The sequence below is a fragment of the Mytilus californianus genome, unplaced genomic scaffold, assembly GCF_021869535.1.
Source record: "Mytilus californianus isolate M0D057914Y unplaced genomic scaffold, xbMytCali1.0.p SCAF_11, whole genome shotgun sequence".
Taxonomy (NCBI): domain Eukaryota; kingdom Metazoa; phylum Mollusca; class Bivalvia; order Mytilida; family Mytilidae; genus Mytilus; species Mytilus californianus.
Genome location: NW_026262593.1, coordinates 4,452,270 through 4,466,562, shown reverse-complemented (window position 1 = coordinate 4,466,562; position 14,293 = coordinate 4,452,270). Strand labels below are relative to the sequence as shown.

The window sequence follows — 14,293 nt, the reverse complement described above, 5'->3', positions numbered from 1 at the left end:
TATTATTTTTCGTCTAACAAACAAATATTATGAGTGCCGAAAGTTTCTGCAGAAATTGTTTGAATTATATAGTTAATAGACTTTCGCTGGCATAAAACTCCTACCTGGACAATTGTGAGTGTTACAAGACTCTGATTTAGTACTAGAACCGGAACAGGAATTTCCACCATGGGCTGGTGCTGGATTGGTGCAAGTACGTGAAAACGACATTGATCCACCACCGCAGGCAACAGTACAACCAGAAGCCGCAGTCCAACCGCTCCATCCACCATTTACTTGAATAGAACGATTTTTCTAAATACGTTTTCACAAACCACTTCCATTTGCATTCAATTGAAACAGATTAAAAATACTGTATACTTATGAACATAACATACAAAGTATTTGCAGATTGGTTGAAGAAAATAATATCATAACAAAAATGTGCCCATAGTACACGGATGCCCCACTCACACTATCATTTTCTATGTTCAGTGGACCGTGAAATTTGGGTTAAAACTCTAATTTGGCAATACAATTAGAAAGGTCATATCATAGGGAACATGTGTACTAAGTTTCAAGTTGATTGGACTTCAAGTTTATCAAAAACTACCTTGATCAAAAACTTTAACCTGAAGCGGGATAGACGGACGAACGGACGGACGGACGAACGGACGAACGAACGGACGCACAGACCGAAAAACATAATGCCCTTCTACAATCGTAGGTGGGGCATAAAAATGAAATGGTTTTGATCGACTTTACTGTTTTAACATTAATTTTCACTGGCCATACTTACCAAATCAAATTGAATTACTTGTGCAACGGTTACATTGCCAATAATTAGCAGACCAAGGATCAGAATGCATATAGTTTTAGCATGATAATAAAGGGACAGTTATACGTTGTAGAAATTTTGTGTTAATCCCAAGCTAAGGCGCAGTTGATACATTTACTTTCTGAAGGAAAATGTAACAAATTGGACGTGTCTCCCTCGTCACAGGTACAACTGCTAGCTAAAGGTGACCTTTTCCGTCAAATTGTATGTCTTAACAACTGTTAATCATCAAAATTTTTCAAGATTTCTTAAACGTTAAATTATTAGCATATGTAAATACAAGTAAACACATAGATGCATATTTTACATAACATACTTGGACAACTGTGGGTGTTACATGACTCTGTTTTTGTACTAGACCCAGAGCAACTGGCCCCATCGTTGGCAGGAGTAGGATTGTTGCAACTTCTTGAATACGAATGTGTTCCACCACCACAGACAGCATTGCAATTGGAAGTCAATGCCCAATCACTCCAGCCACCATCAACTTGAACATAAAAAGACAGAACTTTCTTTGATAAAATCGTCATCATATTAATTTCCTAATTGCTTGTAATTAAACTTTTTGACTGTTCTAATTTTACTTCATTTTAATTCGGTTTTGATTTTAACAAATTAAAATGTCCTAAGACCTTGTTTTTAAAGATCATTTCCAATATCATTTGTGTCTGTGGTTATTTTGTTCTTTGTAACTATGTTTTACCGTACAGAGAAAAAAATATACACTAGCTAAACAGAAACCTAGAAAGTAGGAAAAGTGTTTAAAATATAACGACAAAATTGAAGATTTAAGATATAAAGAAGAAGTCCTTGTTGACCTACTTATTTAAGACCAAGATTGAGATAATAATTTTGATCATTTCCTGAACTTTGTATTTTTCCTTTTTTTTATTTTTTCCGTATTCTCTTCACCAGAAATCGCTGGCGTTATTTTACTATTATAGAATATAGTACTTACTAAAAGAAATCATGAGTTAGTTTGTAGACATGAAATTTTTATTGAAAACATACTTGGACAAGCATGAGTGTTACATTTTCCTGATGTTGTACTAGATCCGGAACAATCGGTTCCTCCGTGAGCAGGGGAAGGATTGTTGCAAGTACGAGAATACGACATTGATCCACCACCGCAGGCAACAGTACAACCGGAAGTCGATGTCCAACCACTCCATCCACCATTAACTGAAAAAAGACAAATTTGTCTTTAAAAGTTTTTACATACTACTTCCATTTGCAATTAGCTGAAACAGATAAATATCCCTGTATACTTGAGAACATTACATAAAAATCAAAGTTAGTAGAAAAAAAAATCTTTAAAATCGAATGGCTTGAGATCGGGTTTATTGTCCTTACATTAATATGCGTTGGTTATACTTGCAAATCAAGTTAAATTATTAAAGTTAAAATTCCAATAATTGCCATAACGCTTTGAAGTATCAGCTTGTATATAGTTTTAGAATAATTATAAAACAGTTATACACTGAAGAAATAAACGAAAAATTGGTTCACATAGTATTCCAATAATTTTGAAATGGTTCTTTTGTAGGAAGGTTTATATCGGTCATTAACATGAATTTTTACCATATGAAAAATAAAACATTTTGTTTTTTGAAGCGCTCTTCTGCATTTACCTTCATCAAAAACGCTCAAACTCGATATTTTGAATGCAAAGAATATAAATACTCAAAAAGCAGATGGAATTAAAGCTATATTTTGTATCTCTGAGTAGATTCTTAGGTAACATTGCATTAATTAAATCTCATGCAAGTATCAGACATTTGGCATAGCATTTAAGGAAAAATTGTACAGATAAAAGCCATTCTTAATAGTGACACGCTAGCTTCGAAGAAAATAATTTCTATAGTTCTGAAGTAATCTTATTTTCATGAAAATCTGCTTAACGTTTGATTTTGTTGTCCTTAGAAAAGATTAGTAATTACAAAATCACCCTTAGATCGTTTTGTGTAAATATCAATGTTCTCTTTGTCCTATTATTAAGTTTTTTCTAACAAACAAAAATATGAGTACCAAATGTTTCTGAGGATATTGTTTGAATTATATGGTTAATAGACATTCGCTGGCATAAAACTCCTACCTGGACAACTGTGAGTGTTACAAGACTCTGATTTAGTGCTAGAACCGGAACAGGAAGTTCAGTATTTTTTGTGATTTTACTTTTTCCTAGAAAATCATTTCTATAATTCTGAAGTAATCTTTAAAAAATTCATGAAAATCTGTTTACCATTATATTTTGTTGTCCTATTTGTTTGTCTGGTTGTCAGATTGGTTTTCATGATTCCAATTATCAAAATGACCTTTAAATGTTTTTGTATAAAGGTCTACTTGATAATTTTTCTATTATTGTTTTTCTCCTAACACAATTCGTTTGAATTATATGGTAAACAGCATTGTGTTGGTATATAGCTCCTACCTGGACAACTGTGAGTGTTACAAGACTCTGATTTAGTGCTAGAACCGGAACAGGAAGTTCCACCGTGGGCGGGTGCTGGATTGTTGCAAGTACGTGAATACGATATTGATCCACCACCGCAGGCAACAGTACAACCAGAAGCCGTACTCCAACCGCTCCATCCACCATTAACTATAATAGAATTTTTTTTACAAACCACTTCGATTTGCATTCATTTGAAACAGAATAATAATGATACAGGATACTAAATAACATAAGATACACATTATTTACAGGTTAGAGAAAAGAAATATTTTTCAGGTAGAATTGTTTCGATCGGCTTTACTGTTTTTACATGAATATTCGCTGGTCATACTTACTTAATAAAATTGAATTATAAAAGTTTAAATTCCAATAATTGGCAAACCACTTTATAATTAAGGATCAGCATGCATATGCTATTAGCATAATAAGAAAGGGACAGTATAACGCTGTAGAAACAAACGAAACATTTGTTCATATAGTCTAACAATAATTAAAAATGTGTCTTTTGTAGTATAATTTATATCAGTCATTTATTTGAATTTTCACCATATTTGGAATTTTTTGACGTTCTAAAAATTCGCTCTGCTGGATTAACCTTCACTAGAAATGCTCAAACTCGATCTTTTGAAAGCCAACGCCTATAAATACTCAAAAGGCTGATGGAATTATTGCTATCATTTGTAACTCCGAGTAGATTCTAAAATAACTTTCAATTAATTTAATCTCATGGCAGAATAAAACACTCGCCATAGCATTTATGGAAAAAGGTAAAGCTAAAAGCGTTTCTTAGTGCCACGCTAGCTTCCTAGAAAATCATTCCTATAATTCTGAAGTAATCTTTTAAAAAAATCATGAAAATCTGTTTAACATTATATTTTGTTGTCCTATTTGTTTGTCTGTTTGTCAGATTGGTTTTCATGATTCCAATTATCAAAATGACCTTTAAATGTTTTTGTATAAAGGTCTACTTGATAATTTTTCTATTATTGTTTTTTTCTCCTAACAAAATTCGTTTGAATTATATGGTAAACAGCATTGTGTTGGTATATAGCTCCTACCTGGACAACTGTGAGTGTTACAAGACTCTGATTTAGTGCTAGAACCGGAACAGGAAGTTCCACCGTGGGCGGGTGCTGGATTGTTGCAAGTACGTGAATACGATATTGATCCACCACCGCAGGCAACAGTACAACCAGAAGCCGTACTCCAACCGCTCCATCCACCATTAACTAAAATAGAATTTTTTTACAAACCACTTCGATTTGCATTCATTTGAAACAGAATAATAATGATACAGGATACTAAATAACATAAGAAACACATTATTTACAGGTTAGAGAAAAGAAATATTTTTAAGGTAGAATTGTTTCGATCGGCTTTACTGTTTTTACATGAATATTCGCTGGTCATACTTACTAAATAGAATTGAATTATAAAAGTTTAAATTCCAATAATTGGCAAACCACTTTATAATTAAGGATCAGCATGCATATGATATTAGCATAACAATAAAGGGACAGTATAACGCTGTAAAAATAAACGAAACATTTGTTCATATAGTCTAACAATAATTAAAAAATGTCTCTTTTGTAGTATAGTTTATATCGGTCATTTATATATGAATTTTCACCATATTTCGAATTGTTTGACGTTCTAAAAATGCACTCCTCTAGATTTACCTTCACCATAAACGCCCAAACTTGATATTTTGATAGCCAAAGCTATAAATACTCAAAAAGGAATTAACGCTATCATTTGTAACTCTGAGTAGATTTAAAAAAAAACATTCAATTAATTTAATCTCATGGCAGAATAAAACATTTGCCATAGCATTTATGGAAAAAAAAAAAAAAAAGCTAAAAGCGTTTCTTAGTGCCACGCTAGCTTCCTAGTAAATCATTGCTATAATTCTGAAGTATTCTCAAATTCATAAAAATCTGTTTAACTTTATATGTTGTCCTATTTGTTTGTCTATTGTCTGATTGGTTTATTAATCAAAATGACCTTCAAATGTCTTCGTGTAAAGGTCAACTTGGTAATTTTTCTATTATTGTTTTTCTTCTAACGAACACATCTTGTGAGTACCAAAATTTGTTTGAAGTATATGGTAGGCAGCATTGTGTTAATATATAGCTCCTACCTGGACAACTGTGAGTGTTACAAGACTCTGATTTAGTGCTAGAACCGGAACAGTAAGTTCCACCGTGGGCTGGTGCTGGATTGTTGCAAGTACGAGAATACGATATTGATCCACTACCGCAAGCAGCACTACAACCGGAAGCCAAAGTCCAACCGCTCCATCCACCATTAACTAAAATAGGACGATTTTTTCACAAACCAGGTTGGAGAAAAGAAATATCTTTAAGGTGGAATTTTTCGATCGGCTTTACTGTTTTTACATGAATATTCGCTGGTCATACTTACTAAATAGAATTAAATTATAAAAGTTAAAATTCCAATAATTGGCAAACCACTTTATAATTAAGGATCAGCATGCATATGATATTAGCATAACAATAAAGGGACAGTATAACGCTATAAAAATAAACGAAACATTTGTTCATATAGTCTAACAATAATTAAAAAATGTGTCTTTTGTAGTATAGTTTATATCGGTCATTTATATGAATTTTCACCATATTTCGAATTGTTTGACGTTCTAAAAATGCACTCCTCTAGATTTACATTCACCATAAACGCCCAAACTAGATATTTTGATAGCCAAAACTATAAATACTCAAAAAGGAATTAACGCTATCATTTGTAACTCTGAGTAGATTTAAAAAAAAACATTCAATTAATTTAATCTCATGGCAGAATAAAACATTCGCCATAGCATTTATGGAAAAAAAACATAATCTAAAAGCGTTTCTTAGTGCCACGCTAGCTTCCTAGTAAATCATTGCTATAATTCTGAAGTATTCTAAAATTCATAAAAATCTGTTTATCGTTATATGTTGTCCTGTTTGTTTGTCTATTGTCTGATTGGTTTATTAATCAAAATGACCTTCAAATGTCTTCGTGTAAAGGTCAACTTGGTAATTTTTCTATTATTGTTTTTCTTCTAACGAACACATATCTTGTGAGTACCAAAATTTGTTTGAAGTATATGGTAAGCAGCATTGTGTTAATATATAGCTCCTACCTGGACAACTGTGAGTGTTACAAGACTCTGATTTAGTGCTAGAACCGGAACAGTAAGTTCCACCGTGGGCTGGTGCTGGATTGTTGCAAGTACGAGAATACGATATTGATCCACTACCGCAAGCAGCACTACAACCGGAAGCCAAAGTCCAACCGCTCCATCCACCATTAACTAAAATAGAATGATTTTTCTAAAAATTCTTTACAACGTCCATTTTCAGTTAATTGAAATAGATGAATAACACAGTGTAATTATTATATAACATAGCCTATGGTCAGGTTTTCTGTCCTTATATTTAAATTCACTAGCCATTCTTGCCAAATCAATTTGAAATATAGAAATTAAAACTCTAGTAATTGGCATACATCTGTAAAGGACCAGCATTAATATAGCTTTAGAATGATAATAAAGAGACAGTTACCGGGTATATGTTGTAGAAAAAAAAACCTTGTTAGTATTATATGGTTAATAGCCTTGCGCTTGTATATAGCTCCTACCTGGACAACTGTGAGTGTTACAAGACTCTGATTTAGTACTAGAACCGGAACAGGAAGCTCCACCGTTAGCTGGTGCTGGATTTGTGCAACTGCGAGAATACGACATAGACCCTCCGCCACAATTAACAGAACAACCCGACGTTGCTGAATATGCACTCCATCCACCATTTACAATTTCTGAAGAACAAATTATTATTGCAATCTCTCTTTTGTCTCGTTTGAATTGTTTTATATTTGTCAATTATATCTTTCTTTGCGGTATTGGTTAAGTTCATTGTTGAAGTCCGTGCGGTAACTTTAAGTTTCTTATTATCATGTTATGTGGTCTCTCATGGATAGTTGATAAAAACCAAAAGTCGTAGAGAGTTGGAAAACGACGAAAACACAAACAACAGTCAACAAAACACCTCACAAACAACAGTCTACAAAACACCACTCAAACAGTCTACAAAACAACTCACAAACAGTCTACGAAGCAACTCACAAACAGTCTACAAAACAACTCACAAACAACAGTCTACACAACACTACAGAAACAACAGTCTACATAACACCATACAAGCAACAGTCTACACAACACTACAGAAACAACAGTCTACAGAACACCACACAAACAACAGTCTACAGAACACCACACAAACAACAGTCTACAAAACACCACACAAACAACAGTCTACAAAACACCAAACAAACCGTCTCCAAAACACTTCACAAACAACAGTCTACAAACACCACACAAAAAGCTGAATTAATAAATTCATATCAACAAATATGTAGTGTTAAATTTAATGATTCGTTGACTTGGTTTTTACTTTCTGGAGTAATCTGCTTATTTTATTAACACATACGTAATTGACAGTTTGATCCGGTATATGGTGATAGACAGAGGCAGCTACCACCTGAACAATAACCTCCATTCTGACAGCTGACACCGTAGCAATTATCGTCTAAAACAAAATATACACATGCACATATACATTTACATATACATATATAGTTTTTGTTACTAAGTAGTTAAGGTTATGTATGCAATTTATTAGTAACTCTTGCACAGTGTTGACAGTAAAAGTACATGTACGGTAGCGGTTGTCCAAATCCATTTTAATTTCATGGTGGGTTGTTGTTTGTCAATTGTACAGTAGCAAATGTGTAATGTAAATTCAAGGTAAAAGCATTTCATCAATAAACTTGTCGTAGGTTCTGGAGAGGATGTCTATTGGTATAAAATTTGCGATACTATGACTGCCTCTGAGGAAAATGAGTTAAGTGGAGGTGAGAAAAATACTTCTTGCAACATGCAACCTACGTTTTGTCTCAAAAATTTGTTTCAATTTTGCGTTTAGGTGCACAGAGCGCGGCACTCTCCCTGTCCGAGGGAGTGGCTTTAATTCACTATTTCAATCGGATGCTTCTTTATATTTAACAAAGTCCAAGTGGCAACATTTTTACAAGTCACTCAACCCCTTGAGTTATTCAAAAGTACATGTAAGCTGATGTTAAGAAGCTAACATAATGACATGTAGTTTTTTATTAAATCTAACTATCAAATTTGTTTTCTGTTTTTGTCGAAATGAGGTGATATTTGTCAAATTTATCTGCTTACCTAGATAAAGGCAACAGTAGTATACCGCTGTTCGAAATTCATAAATCGATTAAGAAAAAAACAAATCCTTGTTACAAACTAAAACTGAGGGAAACACATCAAATATAAGAGAACTACGACACAACAGAAACACAGGCCTGTTACCCTTACATCTGGTACTTAATTACTTTCGAAGTCAGTGAGTTTGACATGTAAAGGAGATTACAGCGGGACTTATGTAGTTACTTACATGACGAACAAGTAGATCCGGTGTATCCAGCGTTACATATACACGTGCCTTCAAAGCAACGCCCATAAACACAGGTGACACCATAGCATTTATCAACTAAAATAAAATCATTAATAAGGTAATGAGAGACTTGTTTCTTTCTTTTTTACTATATGTATACAGTGTAACAACAACAGTAACAGTTCTTACAACAAGCAAATAAGCATCATTGCACAAGGTCATGTTTTTCTCTGACTGTTAATGACGTGTGTCGCTCACCTTGGTCTATGTGCACATTTAACAAAGGACACAGATGGATTCATGACAAAATTGTGTTTTGGTGATGGTGATGTGTTTGTAGATCTTACTTTACTGAACATTCTTGCTCCTTACTATTATCTCTATCTATAATGAACTTGGCCCAGTAGTTACAGTGGAAAATATTTGGTAAAAATTTCAAAAATTTACAAAATTTATGAAAATTGTAAAAAAATGACTATAAAGGGCAATAGCTCCTTAAGGGGTCAATTGACAATTTTGGTCATGTTGACTTATTTGTAGATCTTCCTTTGCTGTACATTATTGCTGTTTACAGTTTATCTCTATCTATAATAATATTCAAGATAATAACCAAAAGCTGCAAAATTTTCTTAAAATTACCAATTCAGGGGCAGCAACCCAACAACGTGTTGCCTGATTAGTCTGAAAATTTCAGGGCAGATAGATCTTGACCTAATAAACAATTTTATCCTCGTCAGATTTGCTCTAAATGCTTTGGTTTCAGAGATATGAGCCAAAAACTGCATTTTACCCTATGTACTATTTTTTAGCCATGTCGGCCATCTTGGTTCGCGGGCGGGGTCATCGGACACATTTTTTAAACTAGATATCCTAATGATGATTGTAGACAAGTTTGGTTAAATTTGTCTTAGTAGTTTCAGAGGAGAAGATTTTTGTAAAAGATTACAAAAATTTACGAAAAATGGTTAAAAGTTGACTATAAAGGGCAATAACTCCTTAAGGATTTAACTGACCGTTTTGGTTAAGTTAACTTATTTGTAGATCTTACTTTGCTGAACATTATTGCTGTTTAAAGTTTATCTCTATCTATAATAATATTCAAGATAATAACCAAAAACGGCAAAATTTCCTTAAAATTACCAATTCATGGGCAGCAACCCAACAACGGGTTGTCTGATTCATCTGAAAATTTCAGGGCAGATAGATCTTGACCTGATAAACAATTTTACCCCGTCAGATTTGCTCTAAATGCTTTGGTTTCACAGATATAAGCAAAAACTACAGTTTATCCCTATGTTCTATTTTTAGCCATGGCAGCCATCTTGGTTGGTTGGCCGGATCACCGGACACATATTTTAAACTAGATACCCCAATGATGATTGTGGCCAAGATTGGTTAAATTTGGCCAAGTAGTTTCAGAGGAGAAGATTTTTGTAAAAGTTAACGGACGACGGACGAAGGACGACGAACGACGGGGAACGGACGCCAAGTGATGAGAAAAGCTCACTTGGTCCTTTGGGCCAGGTGAGCTATAAATGAAAGGTACACTGTAAATTATGATGTACTAAAATATCAATGGTCATTGAGAAAATAACATAAGGGTTGAAATTTAAAAAAGGCCTTTAAGATATAATATGCAATTTTAAGTTGGCAAAACCTTTCGGAATTCTGGGTCCTCAAAGCTTTTGACCTTTGTACTTTATTTGGTCTTTTCATTTTTTAGATTCGAGCGTCACTGATGAGTCTTCTGTAGACGAAACGCGCGTCATGCGTACAAAATGTTAAGCCTGACTCAAAATTTATCTATGATGAGTTTATTGCTGATCAATAAAATACCTAGATTTGAAGCTTACCAGTTAGGCAATTGGTACCAGAATATCCAGCAGCACAGATACAACTCCCGGAAAAACAGGACCCGCCGTAATAGCATGTCACACCAGAACATGGATTATCTGCATGGAAATTATGCAGTATATTGAAATTTACTTTTCTATGTGATTTATACTTAAAAGTAAGAAAAAAATGTTTTTCGTTCAATGATTATTTTCTCTCAAGTATTTATAATATGTCTAAAGATGTCTATTTTTGCTTTTTCAATGATTTTCTAATTGTTGGTAAACTTCTATTTATCATTAAATGGTGTGATCCTTACATTTGGTTTATCCGTAACAAGAATATGTATAATTACAGGTTATCTTTTTAATATAAGTAGCAAAAAATATAAAAATATGGGACATCCAAATAAGTGAAAAATACATACATGATCCGCCCCCGCCACCTCCACCACACCTTTTGTTTCGACCTACAATTACATAAATATGTATTAGTAGCAATGTTCTCCTTCTCGGTGCGCATCAAGGATTTCAAATGGGAGGCAAACTAGGCAACGCTAGGAGTGAAACATGCAAAAAGTGGCTGCATTAGCCATATATGTAGCACTATACGGCGAGCCGGGCCCCAGCCCCCTCTCTTAATCCGCCTCTGCTTCTTCTTGGCGCATTCTAACGTTTTTGTAAAAGGATGGTACTTGTTCTTTTAAAAACAAGAAAGTCAGTAAATCGACTTCGTGTTGTATCTGGTGAATAGATGTCTCCATGGCAATCATACAGAATCTTCTTTCTTTTTAAATGTATATCAAAACATAAAAAGAACATTGAAAATTTTCAACACACCTGAAATCAGATTTTCAAAAATAAGAGCCTAATTGTTTAAGAAAACCCTTGTGTAATATTGTACAACAAAACTATTTGAGCTGAAACCTTGTTGTGAGCTGTTGCAAGTACCTTGTATTAAATAGACAACAACATTTCCTGTATTATTTTGCTAATTATACGGATAATAGTGTTGTGACTCCTTCAAAACATTTACATATCAAAGATACACCCTCAAGCTGATACAGCCGGTTGCCAATGGCGTTCATCATTTTACATAGCAATTTATTATTTGAAAAGGTTAGGTACACCTACATGCTATAAGGTTATTGCTTTGAACATATCTTTTGTTGTTGGGTTCCTGTGTCTCGCAGCTGTCTCCAGAATACCCGTCTGTACATTTACAAATGTACGATGAACCTTCGGACTGACACGTTCCGCCATTTTCACAAACTACATTATCACATGGGTTTCCAACTGAAATAAATAAGATCTTTTAATCAGAAAGAGGCGAAAGATACCAAAGGGACAATCAAACTCATAAGTTGGTTTACATGCAGATGAACGTACTCTTCTGTAAAAATGTATTTGCATAATCTTACGGATAAATATAAAAATGAATATTTGTTAGAATAACTGTAGTCAATATGGACCCTCTCGATATTATTCAGCAAATGTCGTCAGTGTTTCAACATTTTGTTCAGACTTACATGATTAAAATGGTATACTTTCATTATACTTTTGACTAAAATTCAAATTCAAAAGACTTAGGTAAAGGAGTAGGCCGGTAAGGGCCGATTTTGGCCTCAAAATTCAGGTTCATCTGATGAAAGATTTTGGACACTTTTTAAACACTTTAGTGTCTACTTCAGTCGATTCAATTAGTTTATGTGAAAGATTTGAACTGATTTAGTCATCAACGACGCTCAAATTCAAGCTTAAACATGAAAAATCTATCAAATATGCCATAATATATCACTTTTCAGATGGTTTTTGTCAAAAATGAAAGTGGTCGCATCCGTGTTCATTCTCAACTTTTATATATGTTATGTATTATCATCAAATACAACTTACATTTAAATATTAAGAATGAACACAAATGCGGCCACTTCCGTTTCAGAAGGAAACCGTCTAAAAATTAACCAAAATGCTAAAATTTCGAAGATTTCAGTAATCTAGCATGACTTAATGATGCTAGTACCCGATACATGTGCATTGTATTGTCAAAAACAGTCCATATTTATGTAACAGAAGTATTCTTCTTTCCAATAAATAGCTAAATATTTACATTTTAACAATTTTGTAAAACTGCTATATTTTGGGGCCAAAAAGGGGCCTACTCCTTTGCGACTAAAATTCTACTGACACTTACCTGGAGACGATAATGCCTTGTATGTTACGAAGACAAACACATAGACTAGTGACTTAGCTTGTTGGACCATTTGATAGCTCAGTCTGTCTTATTATGTTTCTTCTCAATAGGACATAGAGCAATAAAATTAAGTTGGTTCTGTTTTCTTTCTCCTAAAGATAATGAAATGAGCGCTTGAAACAAGCAGTGCAATGGATATAAACCCGTTTACTTTTCAGACGAAAATTGAAAATATACACTATAAAAATGGCTGATAAATCTAACAACTCTAATATATTAATGCTGCAGCATCCTCATTATTATATTAATCATTTACTGGCAATAATAGTTTGATTGTACATAAATAAAATTGAGTGTTTGCATTTATTTAGCTATTTGCATATAATACAATTTAATCTGCCACTTGTATCTACCAAGGCCTATATCATAAACATTGAAGGCACTGTTCTAGGCATTAAATTATATTAGGATTTTCATATTACGAAGACATAATCTTTCGATTAGTTTAATTGAGGTCTGGAGCCGGCATGTCAGTAACTGCTAGTAGTCCTTTGTTAATTAATTTTGATCATTGTCATTTTGCTTAGTTTCTTCTGTTTCCTATTCTAACATCAGACTCGGACTTCTTTTAATCTGAATTTTAATTTGCTGTTTGCTGTGTGTTTGTTTATGCCATGTTGATAACTTCTACGTCATTTCCTATCTGGTGGAGAGATGTCGTATTCGCAATCATACCACATCTTCTTACTTTTTTTATATACTCTATCTTCCTTGTATTAGCATGTGAATTTTTAGCCATTTTTAAGTTGATTTCAGTAAATATAAAAATGCTTTTTTATGGATCGATCAATCAGATTTGGCCAGAATATTTCATATTATAACTGTTTTATAACAAAATGTTTCGTCATAAATGCATATATCTCTTGTACATATGATATTTTATTATCCAATAGTACTCCAGAATTCAATCATCCTTTAGGATTGGTTCTTGTTCCAAAATCTTTTCTACAATTGAAATTTGTCATATCATAATTGACAGTCCCATTACAAAAACAATATACTTTTTAAGAGTCCATGCAAATGAGATCATGAGTTCTATGACCTTGTTGATGGCATCTATCCAAAAGAATTTGAAACAAAAGATCATACCTTGTGACACAAGAATGTCAGTTTTTATTTAATTCTGTTAATATGTCAAGGATGTGTCCGACCTTATTACATACAAGCCCTAGTTAAATTTAAAAATAAAAGTTAATTACCATTTTGAACTTTGAATACCAATTATACAAGCAATACTTATTCCCCGCATAAACTTTTATTTGAAATTGACCTAAAAAAATCATATGAATGCTAGGGTCTTTAACAAATTAAAAAGGAAATGACATAAACTTAAAGATAGATTTATTTTCTTTTTCAAATTGGAAATGATGTCAACCTTGTTGTAATCTTTGGCCTGGTTTTCGAAAGTATCCTGAGACATCCAAAGATATATCTTATTGCATTCTTTATGACTATTATATGACC

General features: G+C 33.3%; 1 protein-coding gene across 1 annotated transcript in view; it reads right to left on the bottom strand.

The window, feature by feature from the left end:
- LOC127720756 (coadhesin-like) overlaps nt 1–12,839 on the bottom strand; it is a 31,972-nt gene extending 19,133 nt beyond the window's left edge. Inside the window, exons 1-3 of the mRNA XM_052227510.1 lie at nt 12,770–12,839; nt 11,713–11,874; nt 4,331–4,501 (exon numbers count right to left, since the gene is read on the bottom strand). Of these exons, the coding sequence (XP_052083470.1) occupies nt 4,331–4,501; nt 11,713–11,874; nt 12,770–12,839 (403 nt within the window). The remainder of the gene's footprint in view (nt 1–4,330; nt 4,502–11,712; nt 11,875–12,769) is intronic.
- Nucleotides 12,840–14,293: the final 1,454 nt, after the last annotated feature.